Source organism: Leucopleurus acutus, assembly GCF_964270905.1.
Source record: "Leucopleurus acutus genome assembly, chromosome: 13".
NCBI classification, from domain to species: Eukaryota; Metazoa; Chordata; class Mammalia; order Artiodactyla; family Delphinidae; genus Leucopleurus; species Leucopleurus acutus.
The window spans coordinates 65,434,482-65,452,937 of NC_139155.1; the positions used below are offsets into that span (position 1 = coordinate 65,434,482).

Below are 18,456 nucleotides of genomic sequence, written 5' to 3' on the forward strand. Positions count from 1 at the left end.
CAGCATGTGGGATCTTCCTGGACCGGGGCACGAACCCGCGTCCCCTGCATCGGCAGGCGGACTCTCAACCACTGTGCCACCAGGGAAGCCCTGTTCATATTCTTTAAGACTAGTATTTCTTAATGAAACTGGTTATCAAGTATGATGCAAAAAAATAATTGTAAATCAAGTTACACCCCCTTCCTGTCTTTGTACCTCGTCTACTAAGCAGTAAATAAACTTAGCATATTCTTACATTTTCAAATTATTTTTTATATTGTTAATAAAAGTTAAAATTATCTTTGAACTAATTTTCCTTCCTCCATAAGTTAGATATTCTTTCCTTCCATAATAATTACATCTGAAGACCACCCTACATACTCCTGTAAAAAGTGGCTGAATTGTCACAGTTCTCTGTTTACAATTTGCCTTTGGGTAATAGCAAAGTTAAACATACATCAGAGCACCAAATCAAAATCTATGCAGTTATCACAATAACTAGAATAATACAATATTGTCACGTTAATTAACCAAACTGTATATATAGGCACTTGATTTATGACCAAAGAAGCAGTACAGAAAAAATGGAGTTTTCAATAAATGGTGCTAGGTCAACTGTATATTCACAAAGGAAAAAAGATGAATGAGCCCTATTTCACACCATATCAAAAATAAATTCCAAGGCTTTCTATCATTCAAAATCCTGAATGATAAAACAAAAAATTGAAAAATTTGACTACATAAAAATCTTAAGAAAAAATTTAAATTTTTGCATGGCCAAAAAAAATAAGCAAAGTTTAAAAATAAAATCCACACATGAGAAACTAGGTAAGTATACTTGCAATATCTCACAGATAAAGGGCTAATATCCCTAATACACAAAGAACTCTTAAAAATTAAGGGGAAAGAGACCAAAAAACACAAAGAATAGTGAGCAAAATGAACAATCACATACAATCAACTCACACAAATGTACGAAAGAAGGTGATTAGTCAGACTAACTCATATTAGAAATACAAAGTAAACAACATTGAGATACCACTTCTCACCTCAGACTGGCACAAAAGGAAAAAGTATGACACACTCCTCTGGGAAGGATGTGAGGAAACAGGCACTCTCATAAGTTGCTGGCGAGAATGCAACTTGATTGACAGAGCCTTATGGAAGGAGTCTGGTGACATCTAACAAAGCTACATACGCCTTTACCTCCTGCCCAGCAATCCCACTTTTGGAATTTAAACCTGAAGACACACTTCCAATAAGACAAAAATACATATGCATAAAGTTACTCATTGCAGCATTGTTTTTAGTTGCAAAATACTGGAAACACCTTAAACGCCTGTACATAGGTTAGTAGCTGAATAAACTATATATATCCATACAATGAAATGTTAAACAGAATGAGAAAGACTGCTAAAAAGTGGTGTGAAGAGATTTCTAGAATACGTTAAGTGGAAAAAAGCCAAGTGCAAAAGTATATCTAATTATGTCAACTTTTGTGTAAGAAAGCAGAAATACAAAATAAACATCTGCTCATTTATGCAAAAAGAAACATAGAAAAACTAAATTAGACTGCTTAGCTCTAAGCAGTGGGTGGAGACAGAGTAAGGAGTATGGGGGGCACTTCTCTGACCACATCTCATACAGTTGTGACGCGTGGAACCACGGGAGTGCTTCACGTGTTCACAATGAATAATTAAACAAGGGTGGGGGACCCTAAAGTGGAACACAATGGGAACAAGTGGACACAACTCCATTTCAAATGAATCATACAACCACATGGGGTTGGAATGGGGGCAATCAAGTATCTTTTGAACACACTATTTTGACCATAAACCCTCAAACTCTCAAGCTAAATACAAAGAAGTATAAATTCTGAATTCCAGCTGGTAGAATTGTTTTTTGCAGTGGTAACAGTGAGTAAATCTGTATTTTCTGTATATTCTAGGATTGAGAAAATAAATCTATTATAGATAACCAATGCCACTGTCAGAGGAAGGGATTACAATTATGGAAAGTGCAAAGGCTACAAGCAACCTTGTGTAGTAACTGGAACTGGAAGTATCAGTGTGAACTCTGAGGTTTTAATGTGTATGGAGAGAAGTAGATACAGAAATTGGTACTGATATGCATGTACACACGTGTGCGCGCTCCTACCTCTGTATGATGAAAGGGCTTATAAACAATATGTGCAAAAGCCATGAGCACACCTAGCTTCCAGATGGTTTAAATTCTACCCCTCACTGAAAAGATCAAGGCCTCCTTGAAGACAAGGCTGATTCTAGGGCTGGGGCTGGAAAAGCAGGAAATTTACTGTGCCAGAAATTAAGAAATTGCTCAGAGAGAGGCTTCCCAGGTGGCGCAGTGGTTAAGAATCCGCCTGCTAATGCAGGGGACACGGGTTTGAGCCCTGGCCCGGGAAGATCCCACATGCCGCAGAACTAAGCCCAGGCGCCACAGCTACTGAGCCTGCGCTCTAGAGCCTGCTTGCTGCAACTACTGAGCCCGCATGCCTGGAGCCCATGCTCTGCAACAAGAGAAGCCACCACAGTGAGAAGCCCGCGCACCGCAATGGAGAAGCCCCTGCTCGCTGCAACTAGAGAAAGCTTGCGTGCAGCAACGAAGACCCAACACGGCCAAAAATAAATTAAAAGAAAAAAAGAAAAGAAATTGCTCAGAGAATACGAGGAACATGTCAGAAGGACACAAGACCCTGCTTGAAGGGACTCCCACCGGCCAAACTGGGGACAATCTGAGCATCAAAATAAATGATGCTAACAGTTTACAGCCCACTTAAGAACAATCCATGAATCCACACTAATATAAATGAATACACAAATGGGAGAAAAGTAAAAACTCTTCCTTATAGTAGAATGCTGACTAATAAATGTAGAAAGAATGATGGAATTATAAAATTACCACTTGGCAAAAATCATAGTAATAATCATAGTAATAATTGATTCTGGAAAGAATTACTAAAAATTGCTAAAACTAACGTGAAAGTTTGATGAGAGAAGAATATTTACAGTGTCAAAGTATTTTCGACAAGATACTTATTTTTACAAAAGGCAACATAGTAACCTGATAGTGGAGGAACCTAGCAGACACCACCTTCACCAAGTTATCATCACCAGGAACACTGACACCACACACCACGTGCCTCTGGAAATGCTGCACCTAGGACGCCCAGCTTCTGTGGGACTCCTGCGGGACCCTGCAGCCCCAGCCTATGGAAACACTGACAAACCCAAATGTGGAGGACAGTCAGCCAAACAAACGGAACTGCACGCTTTAGTAAATGTCAAGGTCCTAAAAGACAAAGACTGAGGAACTATTCCAAATTTAAGGAGAATGAAGAACAGCTATATGCAATTCACAACCCCGGACTGAATCCTGGACCAGAAAAAAATTTTTCTTCCTTTTTTGCTAAAGTGGACATTAGCACAATTGGTGAAATTTAACTAAAGTCTACAGATCAGATACTAGCATTTTATCAATGTTCATTTCCAGATGTTATCATTGTACTATGGTTATAAGAGAATGGTCTTGTTTTTTAAGGAAATACACACTGAAATATTCAGCAATAAAGGAGGATTAGCTCTACAATTTACACTTAAACAGATCAAGAAAAAAATTATGTACTTCTGGGGGCTTCCCTGGTGGCTCAGTGGTTAAGAATCCGCCTGCCAATGCAGGGGACACAGGTTTGAGCCCTGGTCCAGGACAATCCCACATGCCATGGAGCAACTAAGCCCATGTTCCACAACTACTGAGCCTGTGCTCTAAGAGTCTGTGAGCCACAACTACTGAGCCCGTGTGCCACAACTACTGAAGCCCACGCGCCTACAGCCCGAGCTCTACAACAAGAGAAGCCACCGCAATGGGAAGCCCGCACACCACAACGAAGAGTAGCTCCCGCTCACCGCAACTAGAGAAAGCCTGTGCACAGCAACAAAGACCCAACGCAGCCAAATAATTAATTAATTAATTAAAACAAAAAGTAGTAGAAAGAGAAGGTACAGAGTAGGAGAATATATGTACAACACATATAAATGACAAAGGGTTCACATCTAGAATAGGTAAAGAATGATAAATCAGTACAAAGAAACACACTGCACCACCTCAGCCACTAGGACGGCTACTACCAAAAAACAGAAAAAACAAGTGCTTGCAAGGATTAGCAGAAGGGGAACCCTTGTGCACTGTTGGTGGGAATATAAAATGGTGCAGCTGCTGTGGAAAACGGTATGGTCGTTCTTCAAAAATTAAAAATCAAACTACCATACAACCCCACAATTCCACTTCTGGGTATATACCCAAAAGAATTGAAAGCAGGGTCTCTAAGAGATATTTGTACACCCATGTTCACAGCTATTATTCACAATAGCCAAAAGGTAGAAGCAACCCAAGTATCGCTGATGGAAGCATGGATAAACAAAGTGTGATCTATACATACAGTGGAGTATTATTCAGCCTTTAAAAGGAAGGAAATTCTGCAATATGCTACAACATAGATGACTCTGAAGACATTTTGCTACGGTAAATAGGCCAGTCACAAAAAGACAAATACTGTGTAATTCTACTCATATGAAGTACTCAGAGTAGTCAGACTCACAGAGACAGAGAGTGGAATGGTGGTTGCCAGGAACTGGGAGGAGGAGATGGGGAGTTAGTGTTCAATGGAGACTGGGAAAATGAAAAAGTTTTGAAGATGGACGGTGGTGACAGTTACTCAGCAATGTGAAGGTACTTAATGCCACAAAACGGTACACTTAACAATGGTTAAGATGATAAATGTTATGTGTGTTTTACCACACACACACACAAAAGTTGAGGAAAAACAGACACCACAGTAAAAATATGGGCAAGTGATTTGAACAGGCACTTCACATAAGAGAATATCTAAATGTCCACTAAACACTTAAAAATAAGACATGAAAAGGTGCTTAATCTCATTGCTAACAACGCAAATGCAAATTAAACCCACTTTATAACACCTCTATGAATGGTTACAATGAAAAGAGTAATGTAAGTGCAGGTGAGGATGTGGGGCATCCCAGAGTTAACCCCTTTGGGAAATGACTGGCCATCTACCTATGAAAGGTGAATGCCATGCACCTTACAACCCAGCAATTTCACTCCTGGTTATGGAGTCAACAGAAATGGGTGCACCTGCGTATAAAAGACGTGTGTAGGATGTTCATAACAGTACTATGACTAATAGCGCCAAAGGAAACTCCAGATAGATGTCCATCAAGGGCAGAAGAGGTGTATGGCTTGTGGACATTCCACGGTTAGTAATCAGCAAGGAGGAGCTGCTTACACATGAATGTATATACAAAACAGACAGAGTCACAGACATAGAAAACAAACTTATGGTTACCAAAGGGGAAGGTGGCGGGGGGTGGATAAATTAGGAGTACAGGATTAACAGATACACACTACTATACATAAGATAAGCAACAAGGGTTTACTACAGCGCAGAGAACTATAATCAATATTTTTTAAGACCTATAATGGAAAATAATCTAAAAATATATATAATATAGCTGAATCACTTTGTTGTACACCTGAAACTAACACAATATTGTAAATCAATTATACTTCAATTAAGAAAAAAAAAAAAAGGGAGGAGCTGCTGCTATAGGCAACAACAGAGATGAATATCATGACCTAAACAGAGTTAAGGAAACCAGACACACATGAAAAGAACTTCATGTTCAATTACATCTATATAAAGATCCAAAACAGGCAAAATGAATCTTGGGGGCTAGAAGTTAGGGTGGTAGTTACTTCCGGAGAGGAAGGAAAGGGCAGTGATGAAGGAGGCACAGAGGGGTCGGGGGGGAGGCCACTGAGGTGCAGGCAGGCTCTGCTTCCTGACCTGGCTGATGGCCCAGGGTACATTCACCCCTCACTAAGCCCAACACAGATGCTTTGTGAACTTCTCTGGGTGTATGTTCTACTTTATCAGAAAAGTAAAAACAAAACAAGAAACAACTCTGCACTTTCCAACTTGCCTTTTACATGAAGGTACTTGGCAGGCTCTGATATTTTTTCGGTTTTAATTTTTGTTACACAGTTCTATAAATACATGTGTATTCCCACATGTAAACATCCCCCATCAGCAACAGTCAAAAAAAAATGAAATTGATGAAGGAATAGATTTTTCGCCTACTTTTTAATAACAGGTACAAAACACAATCATTTGGTAAAAACATACAGATACAAATAACGAAATAATACAACCAAAGAATACATGCTTCTCCAGGTAAGGTCCAAGTTTCACAGTCTGCATCGCCACCTCATATTTTAAGATTAGTTTAAAATTTCTACCTTCCAGGTTTCAGAGATGGATTACTCAGTCAAACTGTGAACTAACTTTTTTTTTTTTTGCGGTATGTGGGCCTCTCACTTTTGTGGCGTCTCCTGTTGCAGCGCACAGGCTCCGGACGCACAGGCTCAGCGGCCATGGCTCACGGGCCTAGCCGCTCCGCGGCATGTGGGATTTTCCTGGACTGGGGCACGAACCCACGTCCCCTGCATCAGCAGGTGGACTCTCAACCACTGCACCACCAGGGAAGCCCCTGTGAACCAACTTTTACACTGAAAAGGTATGATCACAAATCATCATTGAGAATCATCAATTATTTAGATAAACCCTAACTTATTAACTCTCATCTATCAAGTTTTAGAAAAAAGTATCCCCAGGACAATGAAAAAGTGTACTACTTCTAAAGGATTAAGTGTGGACAGCCAAAAAGTGCAGGCATGTAGGAGACCACCTCTACCTGGAAATAACCCTCTCTGCTGGCTGTGACAAAGAAGAATGACCCACACAAAGGCCCAAGCCAGATGTTACAGCTACTCACAGAAATGGGACCAATTTCCTCCAAACATGCTGTGAACAGCCATAGTGCTTCTTTTCATGTTTACAGAAGCTCCATTCAGACTCAAAAAGGTCCTCCCCTACATCTCACTAGATCTAGCTACAAACAACATTTGAAATGAGAGGTAAAGAAACACATATCCTTGGGGATTCCCTGGAGGTCCAGTGGTTAGGACTCGGCGCTTTCAATGCCAGGGCTGGGTTCAATCCTTGGTTGCAGCCAAGAAAAGAAACACATATCCCTGCACCCTGCCGAGTGTAAGAAAAGTGCTGGTGTTATGTGAATCCTGCGCGGTGACAGACACGGTGTGGGTGTCGACGAGAGTGGATGTGTGGACACGGTGTCTCAATGATTAAAAGCCAAATGCTTCATTCTTCTGGCAATCATCAAGGCTCCATCAGTTACAGAATTTAAGTTGTGGGAAGTGACCATATGCTGGAGAAGCACAGTGAAATATGGAAACTTATAAAAATAAAATAACACAAGTTTGTGGGTTCCCTAGGTCCTTTCGCTTTTTCCAATTTTTCTATCATTTTCACTATTTTCTTCTTTCCCTCTTACTCTAATTTCTATTCAATGACTTTTTCCCCCTCCTTTTTTAAGTAAAGCACTTGCTCCAGTTGAGGTAAAGTGTTCCCAAATAGTTTCACCTCTTCTATGACCCTCCCCACTACACACACACACACACACACACACACACACACACACACACACACACACACAGAGAAATACTTAAATCAGCCAACTCACCAAAGCCAAAGCCATGGACAGCTGGCACAAAGCAGGGATACGGTTTTGCCTTACAATGAAGAAGTACTCACTGCTCAAGACTAGGCTGCCATCGACTCAGGATACATGCTTTGGAAGACCAGACATGCTGCTCAGGACACGCTCCGGAGTGAACCTCCGAGACACTGCCTGCCAGCGAGGAGGAGGCAACAAGGCAGGCAGTAGTGCACACCCCGTGCCAACGCTTCAGCCTGCTCCTCCAGCCCCATAAGTCACGGGTCGCCCAGGCACACAGGCACTCCACTCTGAAAACAGGCGAGCAACTGAGTGAACAGCTGGGGCAGAAAATACCAGCTTTCTTACACGAGAGAGAGGCAGCACTGCCACCAAGGAAATTGCTCAGCGTGCTGATTCAGACTAACGGAAGTAGGGTAAAGGTCTACTCCTGGTATCACCCTCCGGGCCGCAGGATGACACCCAGCTGCTCATCAGGGATGTAGCAAGGAGAAAATCTGGTGGCATCTCCAAGCCCACAGAGTAAGTCTGCATTCAGTTTCGACAACCCTGGAATAGAAAAACCAGCATTTCCTGCTAGATCTTTCAACACATATAAGGAAGTCCCTCATCAGCTGTTCCTGTGAGGTGCTTCTTAAAATAATTGTCACATCTGTAAAGCCTTTCCTGGACAAAAGGCTTCTGAACAGATCGCGTTTCAGGTACTTCTTGGTTCCCCCCTATCAGACGAGCAAAAACTCTCTCCAGGTCTTCTCCATAGAGTCAAAGTTTCTACCCCAAAACACCAAACCTCAAAACAAGCAAGCAAAGAACAAATAAGTGAATTCTGGACTGAGAAAGACCGGAAGAAGACCATGTGCATTTCTGTCCAGTAAATCTAAGACTTGACCAGCAGAAAAATGGCCCAGAGTCATCTCAACACAGACACTGAGAACACCCACGGGAAGCCTGCTACTGTCAATCAATCCTGAGCTGCAGGAAGTTTCCAGAGCTAACCAGGAAAAACTCTACTGCCAGTCCCTTACAAAGCCCTTGCTGTGAGCCAGGCCCTGCACCGTCCTCTTTCCTACATCCTCACTTCCATCCTGACTGCAGCCCTAGGATGCAATGCCCAGCCTGGGCCTGTCTGCTCCCGAAGCCTGGGATCTAACGTACCACTACCCTTTACTAACAAAAACTAAACTAGCCTCTAAAGAAAGGAGTGTAACAAGAAAACTAGTTATGCTCTGACTAAATTAATATCACCCAATTTTGCCTGAGATTAATACTGGATCAGTTGTCAAAAAACAAGTAACAGTTTATGGTAACAGTGTAGGGGGATGGGTGGGAATAAAAACTCCTGTTCAGGGGTTTCAGGAATGTCATACTGGCCATCCTTTAAGACCTCACGCACATGCTCTTTTCATTAAGCCTTCTCGGGCAGAAACAATATTTTCCTACTTGAAACTGTTTACGCTACTCTCCTGCTCTCCCAGGGCATCTGACTTTTTCACTTGTATTTTAGTTGTTCGTGCCAGTGACTTGCCTCCATCCTTTCCTCCACAAGCTCCTTGAAGGCAGGCTCTCCCACACCAGCACAGCGATTTGCTCACAAGTAAGCCTGCTACTTGGTTTCATTCGTAAAGACCGACCAAACACCAATTAAGTCCACCACAACGTGAACTCTCTTTGAAGAGGGTGAATCCTAAACGTTTATGTGATAAATCAAACATCATATGAAGACTCACTCCTCCTACAATTCATCACATATTTAAACACAACCACGTAAATACCTTTGACAACGAAGCTGCTGTTCCAGGTTTTATGAGTTTGCCTCCTGCAGATGCTGAAGAGCTGTTTTCGGGTTTCGTTTTGTCTGCTGTTTGCGCTTTGCTTATCCCAGACACCTTAGGCACTGAGCCAACACTCCTGCTTGTTTTCTTCATTCTGGGCTGCCTCTTCGTAATGCATTTACAAGCAAATCTGTGGAGATAAATGGAGATAAATTATACTGAGAACAAAACTGTAAGAAAGCTCTCTAAAAATTTGTTTTTGAAGGATCTTACCATGAACTAAATAAAAATGTTTGAAAGCTAGATGTCGCTACAGAAAATAAAGGATGAAAAATTCTTAGACTTATTAATCAGAATGCACCCTGTTTTCAAGGCTTCCTTCTTGAACACTAACTTGAAATTATTTTCTACATTCTAGTTCTCTCAGTAAAAACAATAACACACAGTACATTTAGTGAAGCAATAATCATCCTGGCACTTGAGAATGAGCCACTTTGCAGGTCTCTAAGGTGATCACACTTTCCAAATTATCCAGCACAGTCCTAACTTCAAATATTTCCACATAAACCAGCAAAACAGCCCAGAAACTCCAACATTCAGGGTCTAAATATATTTCCCAGTATATCTCTTTTATCAAGAGGAAGCATCAAAATGCCTTATAAGAACATAAGCCTCAATATTTGGTTCAGAAAGTAAGGGCACTCTTTTACAACCTTAAAACCATGACAGCAAACCTTTCGCCTAAGTGGAACAGACTCAATTTCAAGCTTAGAGGACCTGGAATAACACTGGCCACACACAGAACTACGGCCAGAAAAACCCTTCAACATACCTCTATCAGCTGAGCTAGAAAAGCAGTCTCTACCGTAGTATCATGTTTGGAAAGACACATTGGCCTGGTCTGGGTAAAGTAAATAATACGACTAACAAAAATGAAAGCCTACTGTGAACGTAAGGAAGTTTATGTACGATGACGCTGAGAAACTACACTGAGCACAAAAAAGAAGTTGGTCTATTTTAGGAAGATTTCTACACACTAATAAAAATAAAGAGAAACTTACAGAATAGCCTTTTGGAAAAGAAAAGGCTCGTTCCAATAGCTTCAATGAACACTTCACCTAGACTGTATTCGAACGCTCCAGATTTATCTTGCCTGACGTAACACAAACTGTACCAACTGGTTTGGTGGCACAACAGTGAGACAGGGCAAAGGGGGCTCCGCTCCACCCTCACCGTGATAAGGCCTCGGAGCAAAAAGAACACTGCTTTTGACACCAAGCAAAACACAGCGAGACCTCAGTCTCCTCTCCAGCCTTCTCCCAACTTCCTGGTTCTTCCTTCCAGAAAATGCTGTAATTGGCGACAATCAAATCACCCGTCTGCTTGCCCTGAAGCCTTCTGCTTTCTACTTCCCTGTCCCATTGGAGCACTCAGCCCAGAGTTGGCACTCCCTCTAGTTTAGCTCCACCAAGCTGCTCCTTATAGGTTCCCAGAGGACACTGAAAATGACCAAGACAGACACGAGCGGCTTCCCACAACACCTGCGCCGCAGTTATGCTAATCCCTGCCAACTGGCAACTTTGTGCTTTTCTACCTGTAAAATTAAGGAATTAGATTGGACCCATCACTAAGTTGATTTTGTAGAAAAATCAAGTTCCTAAGAACCTTTCCTTCAACGTCTCACCTTCCCTTTGTATTTATCTTTTTTCTAAGTCTCATATCTTGTAAATGGCTCCCCAAAGTTTCTTTCTTCTCTGCTCCAAATTCCACGCCTGCACTCCTTCCTACACTACTCAGACCCTCTCCCATTCTCTGCCTACTCCTCCAGCTGCTGTCAAATTAACTTTTTCTAGACCAGCACAATCCAACAGAACTTACTGCAACTATGAAAATGTTTGGTATCCATCTGTGCTATCCGAAATACAGTAGCCACTAGCTACTTGGGGCTGCTGAGCACTTGAAATGTGGCTAGTGTGACTGAGGAACTAAAATTTAAATTTTAATCTTTTTAAATTTAAAGTTACATGGTAGACACCATACTGGACAACGTAATAGACTGTCCCTTTCCTGCTGCTGTCTCTGTCCCAGAGTTAAAACCTAATGAACTACCACTTCCCTCCCACTAGGGTGGCTATAATCAAAAAGATAGATGGTAACAAATGTTAGAGAGGATGTGGAATAATTGGAAGAGTCAAGCACTGCTGGCACAAATGCAAAATGGTGCAGCCACTTTGGAAGATAGTCTGGCAGTTCCTCAAGTGGTTAAACACAGAGTTACTAGGACTTGCCTGGTGGCACAGTGGTTAAGAATCCGCCTGCTGGGCTTCCCTGCTGGCTCAGTGGTTAAGAATCCGTCTGCCAATGCAGGGGACACTCAAGCCCTGGTCCAGGAAGATCCCGCAGGCCGCGGAGCAACTAAGCCCATGCACCACAACTACTGAGCCTACGCTCTAGAGCCTGCGAGCCACAACTACTGAGCCCTCGTGCCACAACTACCAAACCCCACACGCCTAGAGCCCATGCTCCGCAACAAGAGAAGCCACTGCAATGAGGAGCCCATGCAACGCAAGTAAGAGTAGCCCCCACTCGCCACAACTAGAGAAAGCCCGCACGCAGCAACGAAGACCCAACGCAGCCATAAATAAATAAATAAATTTATAAACAATAATAAAATAAAATAAATACAAATTCTGACACATAACTGTTCAAGCCAGACTATACTAGGAATAAAACAGTCAGAAATGCACAGCTCTAAGCTGAATCACTGTGAATCTGACAGTTACAAACAGTGTTGACTTGGGCACGAGGTCCTGGCAACTCAGATACATGCCATCTCCATGCACGCTCTCCAGAATGTGATTTTCTAAAAGCGGGAACCACGCTTGGTGTGACGGCTCATCTTATGTCAACCTGACTGAGCTGCAGGGCACCCACACATTTTGTCAAACAGTATTCTGGGTGTGAGGGTGTTTCTGATGGAGATTAATGATTGAATTCATACACTGGGTGAAGCAGGTGTTCTCCCTAATGTGGGCGGGCCTCATCCAACTAATCGAAGACCTGAATAGAACAAAAAGGCTGGAGTCTGAGGGAACTCTTCCTGACTGACTTCTTGAGTTGGGATGTCAGTCTTTTCCTGGCTTTGGACTCCAACTCTCAGACTGGAACTTACGCTAGTGGCTCTCCGGGGGCCCCAGCCTACCAACTGCAGATCTTGGGACTCCTCAGCCCCCATATGCATGTGAGCCAACTCCTTATAATAAGGTTGGTTCCGTCCTATTGGTTCCATCTCTCTGGAGAACCCTAATGTACTTCATAGCTGAGAACAAAACAATTTCCCCTCAATGTCTACAGTAACTACAACCCTGGAAAATTCCATATATACCAAAAAGTATGTTAAAAAAATGCTTTCCTTGTGTAAGATGGAATAAGATTCTAGGCTCAGTCATAAACAGGTTTTTATTTCTATCCACATAAATTATTCAGCAAGATATTCCAAAGTTTTGCAGATCTCAGGATAAGTTTTCATTCTGCAGAACTGTCACTTCATTGAGTCTAGAATTCCAGGGCCCCTACCTATTAAATATCAACAGTCTCCACCAACCACTGAGACAGTCAAAAAAGCTTCCACAATTTCCTAAAATGACCCCTATTAAGGACAAGGATCCTCCAAAACAGGTGATAATTCACCAGAGACCTTGGTCCCCCACACCAGGTTAAGGAGCAGGAATCGTTGGCCTAGACCCTCCCTGGAGCCCCAGGCCTGGGAGAGATGCAGAGTGGAGGGAGAGGACAACACAGCATGCAGCACTTCCAGGGTCTGACTGCGAAAAGGAGTGCGATGGAAGTTACCACTACGCCTCCCCGGCCCGCACGAGGGTGTCACATAGGCACCCACCACAACCTCTAGTCCAGTGAAATCAATGTGTGGGGGGGAATAAAAAGTAGCTCTCCTCACAAAAACAGGATGGATGCTGTCTCTCTACATATGCTAAGAATAATCTCAAATAACAATAATCCAAGGAGAGTGTCACATGTATTTCTCAAATAATATTTCTTAAGATATTAAATATTTCTTAAACTAAAAACATCGAAATATATGCACTGCTCCCCAAATAGGGAAAGACACTGAAGGCCGCAAGCCCCTCCCACAGACAGGCATCATGCCCCAGCTGCGCCACACCCAGCACAGGTCCCTGAATCCCCACAGGTGGGCGCTGATGATGTAACTCTCCCTGGGTCAACCATTCTTTAGTGACAGTAGTCTCAATCCAAACCCCTCACCCTGCCCGCCAATCCATATGGCCTCCAATGCAACCATACACAAGCACTTCCTCAGAAACCGGCAATTTTTATCTCAATGAAGATTTCACAAGAGATGAACAAAATGTAACAACACTAAAATTATACTGCTCAATCTGCCCCTTCTAGACTTACTACTTGTCCTATCGGTCAGTGCTGGTACTCTTGACCAATATCTTTCATTTTGAAGGTGCTAATTACCATGTTATTTAATATAAAATCTACCTTTTGGATAGATTTTAGAAAACTTATTACCAGGTCTAAATCAGTATGTATTATGTTACAGCTGTAAAAGTAAAAACCTTAGCTATAATCATATTCATTTATAGAGGGCTGCTACTTTTTTATTTAAAATAATTGTTAGGCAAGGGCAGAGGCACAACTGCTCTCATTTACACAAATAAGCTTGCATTCAGTGTGAAGGCTGCAGTCTGGGTGGCTGGACCTCTTACCAGGATGTCCCAGTACAGGATTTACAGCTCCAGGAGCCCTGCCTAAAGCTAATTACATAGCCGCAGCCACACAGGAAGCTTGAGTTTCCTTTACATGTATAAGGAGGTCACATAAGGAAAACAAAGGGCCATCTCTTACCTTCCACACATGGCAGGTAAAATACTATCTAAAAATCAAACTACAGACTCTTAAAAATGGAAAATATCTTGGAGGCCGCTTACAGGAAACCCCACATGGAGCACCACTGACAAAAAATGGAGCATACTGACTACTAAGTTAGGAAGCAAGTCATTACTTAACAGTCACTGAACACTTATTTTGTGCCAAGACAAGCCAAACGCCAATTCTCTGGGAATCTAGTGAAACAAGGATAAATAAATAGATGGACATCCTAAGCTGATTAAGACAAAAATACCTACCTTCCAGGGGCTCACAGTCTAGGGGAAGAATGAGGTGCATAAGTGAACAGGTCTCCATCCTTGATGAACCTACTGCAAACATGAGGGACATACATGTACAAGGTATGGTGAGAGCAGGGGGACATCGTCCCTGGTTCTGCCCTTGCAGAACAGGGAGGGAGGTACAGGTCAGAGGTTTAAGAAAGCACGGGTCCCCTGAAGACCTGGGCCTGCTCAAACAGAGAAACGTCACAGTGACGACCAGCGGGGAAGGGTTTCGGTCTGACACACAGCACTGAGGACTGAAGGCAGTGCCGCCCTGATTGGATGTGTCCTTCCTAAAGAGAAACCTGGTGCTGCAGAGGATGGACTGAAGGACACCATATGGGGGCTCAGGGAGAGGGGCCAGAAGGGCATCTCCTTCCCTGCAACTCCTTTCCTCTGACCTGAATCTGAGAGCCATACTCAAAAGTACCCTCAGCCCACAGCTCTCCCAGGATCTGAGGACCAGCACAGCGCTTTGATAAGTCTGCCCTTCCCCCACGTCGGTCTAAGAGTCTCCAGCCCCTACTCCAGACTTCGCACACCTGTGCCATTGGCACAGACAGGAGGAGGACCTGGTCTGCAAGCACAGCATCCAGCCGACTATTACTTTCTCCATCTAGACACTGAACTTCTCAACTTAATCTAAGAAAAAACCCTGTTTGGCCAGGAGCTACCAGAGGCTCCTCCAGAGTTTCATGGTTACCTAGCACTACAAAGCCTCTTTCACACAAATTGCTGCTAAGCTGCTTTTCTCTGATAACATTTTATTATGAAAATTTTCAAACACACAGAAACGTTAAAGAAACTGAACAGTAAACACTCCACTTTTCTCCATTTCATAGCTGTGCAATTTATATTCTGAAAAAGTTTACACCTGTATCTGTTAAAATTATCATTTGGTCAAATTCAGATTAAGGTCCAGCCTTTGAGATATTTTTTAATTTTTTTTTTTTTTTTTTTTTTTTTTGCGGTACGCGGGACTCTTTCACTGTTGTGGCCTCCCCCGTTGCGGAGCACAGGCTCCGGACGCGCAGGCTCAGCAGCCATGGCTCACGGGCCCAGCCGCTCCGCGGCATGTGGGATCTTCCCGGACCGGGGCACGAACCCGTGTCCCCTGCATCGGCAGGCGGACTCTCAACCACTGCACCACCAGGGAAGCCCTATTTTTAAATTTTGACTTCAATTTGAAACCCATTAGTTCTTCTCTAAAAAGCACTGTCTTCAATCTTAAGTCACTTGTCCAACCAGGATCCTGACCTACAATAAAAGGCTGAATTCTAAGGAATCTCAAAGGTACCTCCTGACTCCAAAATCCTAATATACCTCACGCAGCTGATGGTGATGTTACAAGTAGAGAACAGAGCGGTGAACAGGCTCTGCGATGTGTCACCACACCCCCACCCGACCCCGGGCCTCAGAACAGCAGCACAGCACTGAACTTCAAGTCAGGAGAGCTGGGTTCACACTCCAGCTTTGCCACACAAACTGTGACTGCAGGCAAATCACTTCATCACTTCATATGTTTGCAAATGTTTCCTCTCCTATAAAGAGGAGCTGATAAAACCTAATTTATAGTTATTGTACAAAATAACATGTGTAGACCAAGAAAGAGAACAAAAATCCCAACACACTCATTCCAGAAGTTTTTTCACCAGGGCTCAAAGGTCAGAAAAATGGTGCAACAATCCAAGAGCAGGGATGGCAATTTCTTTCAGTGATTCAGAAACTCCACCCTCCCCAACCATCCACCCATGAAAAACACACGAATCAAGTTTCAGAAATAATGCCAAAAGGACCTTAAGAATTTATCTTAACTGTCATTATATTGCAACAAGAAGGCTCCTCCCTGAGCAAAGGAGAACACAGATTGTCCTGGAAACCACGAAGGAGCTCTGAGGCCATCCCTCACCAAGAAGCACCTTCAGCCCTGGCAAAGTGCGGGACAGGAGCCCTTGGTGTTAACTACAGGGGTGGTCCCTAATCCTCCCACCTGTAGACACACAAGAATCCTGATGGGTCACCACTTCTTCCTTTGAACTCCTCTATGCACCGCCTATTCACCTCCAAGTAGAATCATTTGTCCCCTCTGTTACACTAAATGTATTGCTATTTAAAACTATTTAAATGGAATTGTGGGGACTTCCCTGGCGGTCCAGTGGTTAAGACTCTGGGCTTCCACTGCAGAGGGCACAGGTTGATCCCTGATCATCAGGGAACTGAGATCCCACATGCTGGGTGGAGCAGCCAGAAAAAAAAAAAAAAAAGGAATTGTTATTTAATTCATAACTTATAAATCCACTGTGCTTTTTTACAGTATCTGGAGACTGCCCCACCCACCATGTCTGTTCAAATCTGTATCCCTCGGCAAGTTACTTAACCTCTCTGAAATCTCAGTTTCCTCATATGTAAAATGGGCTGGTAATAATACTACCTTCCTTATAAGGATTTTGGGAGGATTAAATGAAATAATGAACCTAAAGTGCTTAGCAGGGTGGCCCACAGTAATGATGGCATAAATGTGAGCTATCGTAGTCTATAACAACACACTGCATGCCCCAAGTATGACTAATGCCTTATTAAAATAAAAGCAGCAACTCAAAAGACACTCTGTCAGACAAACCCTTCATAAAGAATGACTAAAGATTATTTTTACTCACTACTTCATTAATTATACACTGTGGCACACAGATGTCAACAAACAACACTTGCTTCTGGTTCTTTCCCACTGAAAATTACGCATCAGGAAACACTGAAAATATATGGTAGGGAGTTCCCTGGAACGCTAATCAGGAGACCTGGATTGTGGCTCAGGCCTGGCATGCCTTCATGACCCCGAGCAAGTCATGCGAACTCTGTGAGCCTTGTTTATAGGCGAGGAGGATGGATTAGGATCACTCAAAAATTCAAATATTCTATTTCACAATTTATACCTCAAGAACCAGGAATGAAAACTTTTTTAAAAAAGGAAATTGCTTATTAGCTATGATGTTTTTATGTTATATATTGATAATATCCTACTAAAATTCAATAAAAGGTTTCAATCCAAGCAACCTAAATACATTTATCTCTTATTTCATAAACTCCATATTCAAAATGTAGGGATCATATTAAAATTTTAAATTAAGAAGAGACTAAAACACTGAGAAGCAATCACACTGTCAAGGGAAAATTGAAATTTAGCAAACTAAATTGGAGTGTGGGGCTTCCCTGGTGGCGCAGTGGTTAAGAATCCACCTCCCAATGCAGGGGACATGGGTTTGAGCCCTGGTCCGGGAAGATCCCACATGCTTCGGAGCAACTAAGCCATGCGCCACAACTACTGAACCGCGTGCCACAACTACTGAAGCCCGCGCGCCTAGAGCCCGTGCTCCACAAGAGAAGCCACCACTATGAGAAGGCTGCGCATCTCAACGAAGAGTAGCCTCCACTCGCTGCAACTAGAGAAAGCCTATGCCCAGCAACAAAGACCCAACGCAGCCAAAAATAAATAAATTAATTAAATTAATTAAAATAAATAAGAGTCTGTAAGTAAAAGTTGCTACTAAATGGATCAAAACCAATAACCAATTGATAAAATCACGACTTCTACAAAACCAAACAAAACGTTGAAAAGAAATTCAATAAGAAATGTTTTAATTAAATAAATCATAATGCAATAGACTTCTTATACTGAATTCCTCAACATATACATTTTTTTTAAACTTTCTTATTGTGAATTGCAACACACTACCAGAAAGTGCGTTTGAAGGTGTACATTTTAAAGATAGACTTGGAGTGGACTCCACTGAAAAAGGCAAGGCTTACTCAGACAAAAGCCTGAGCTTTGCCAGGTCAAAACACTGCACATGTGCAAGTGGGCGTGTATTCAAGGTG

General features: G+C 42.6%; 1 protein-coding gene across 2 annotated transcripts in view; it reads right to left on the reverse strand.

Annotated features, from left to right (window-relative positions):
- Positions 1-18,456, reverse strand: part of SPECC1L (sperm antigen with calponin homology and coiled-coil domains 1 like) — a 120,915-nt gene that overhangs the window by 82,281 nt on the left and 20,178 nt on the right. For both annotated transcript variants that reach the window (XM_082853583.1, XM_082853584.1), the window contains exon 2: positions 9,386-9,575. In XM_082853583.1, the coding sequence (XP_082709709.1) occupies positions 9,386-9,538 (153 nt within the window). In that variant the 5' untranslated portion in view covers positions 9,539-9,575. The remainder of the gene's footprint in view (positions 1-9,385; positions 9,576-18,456) is intronic.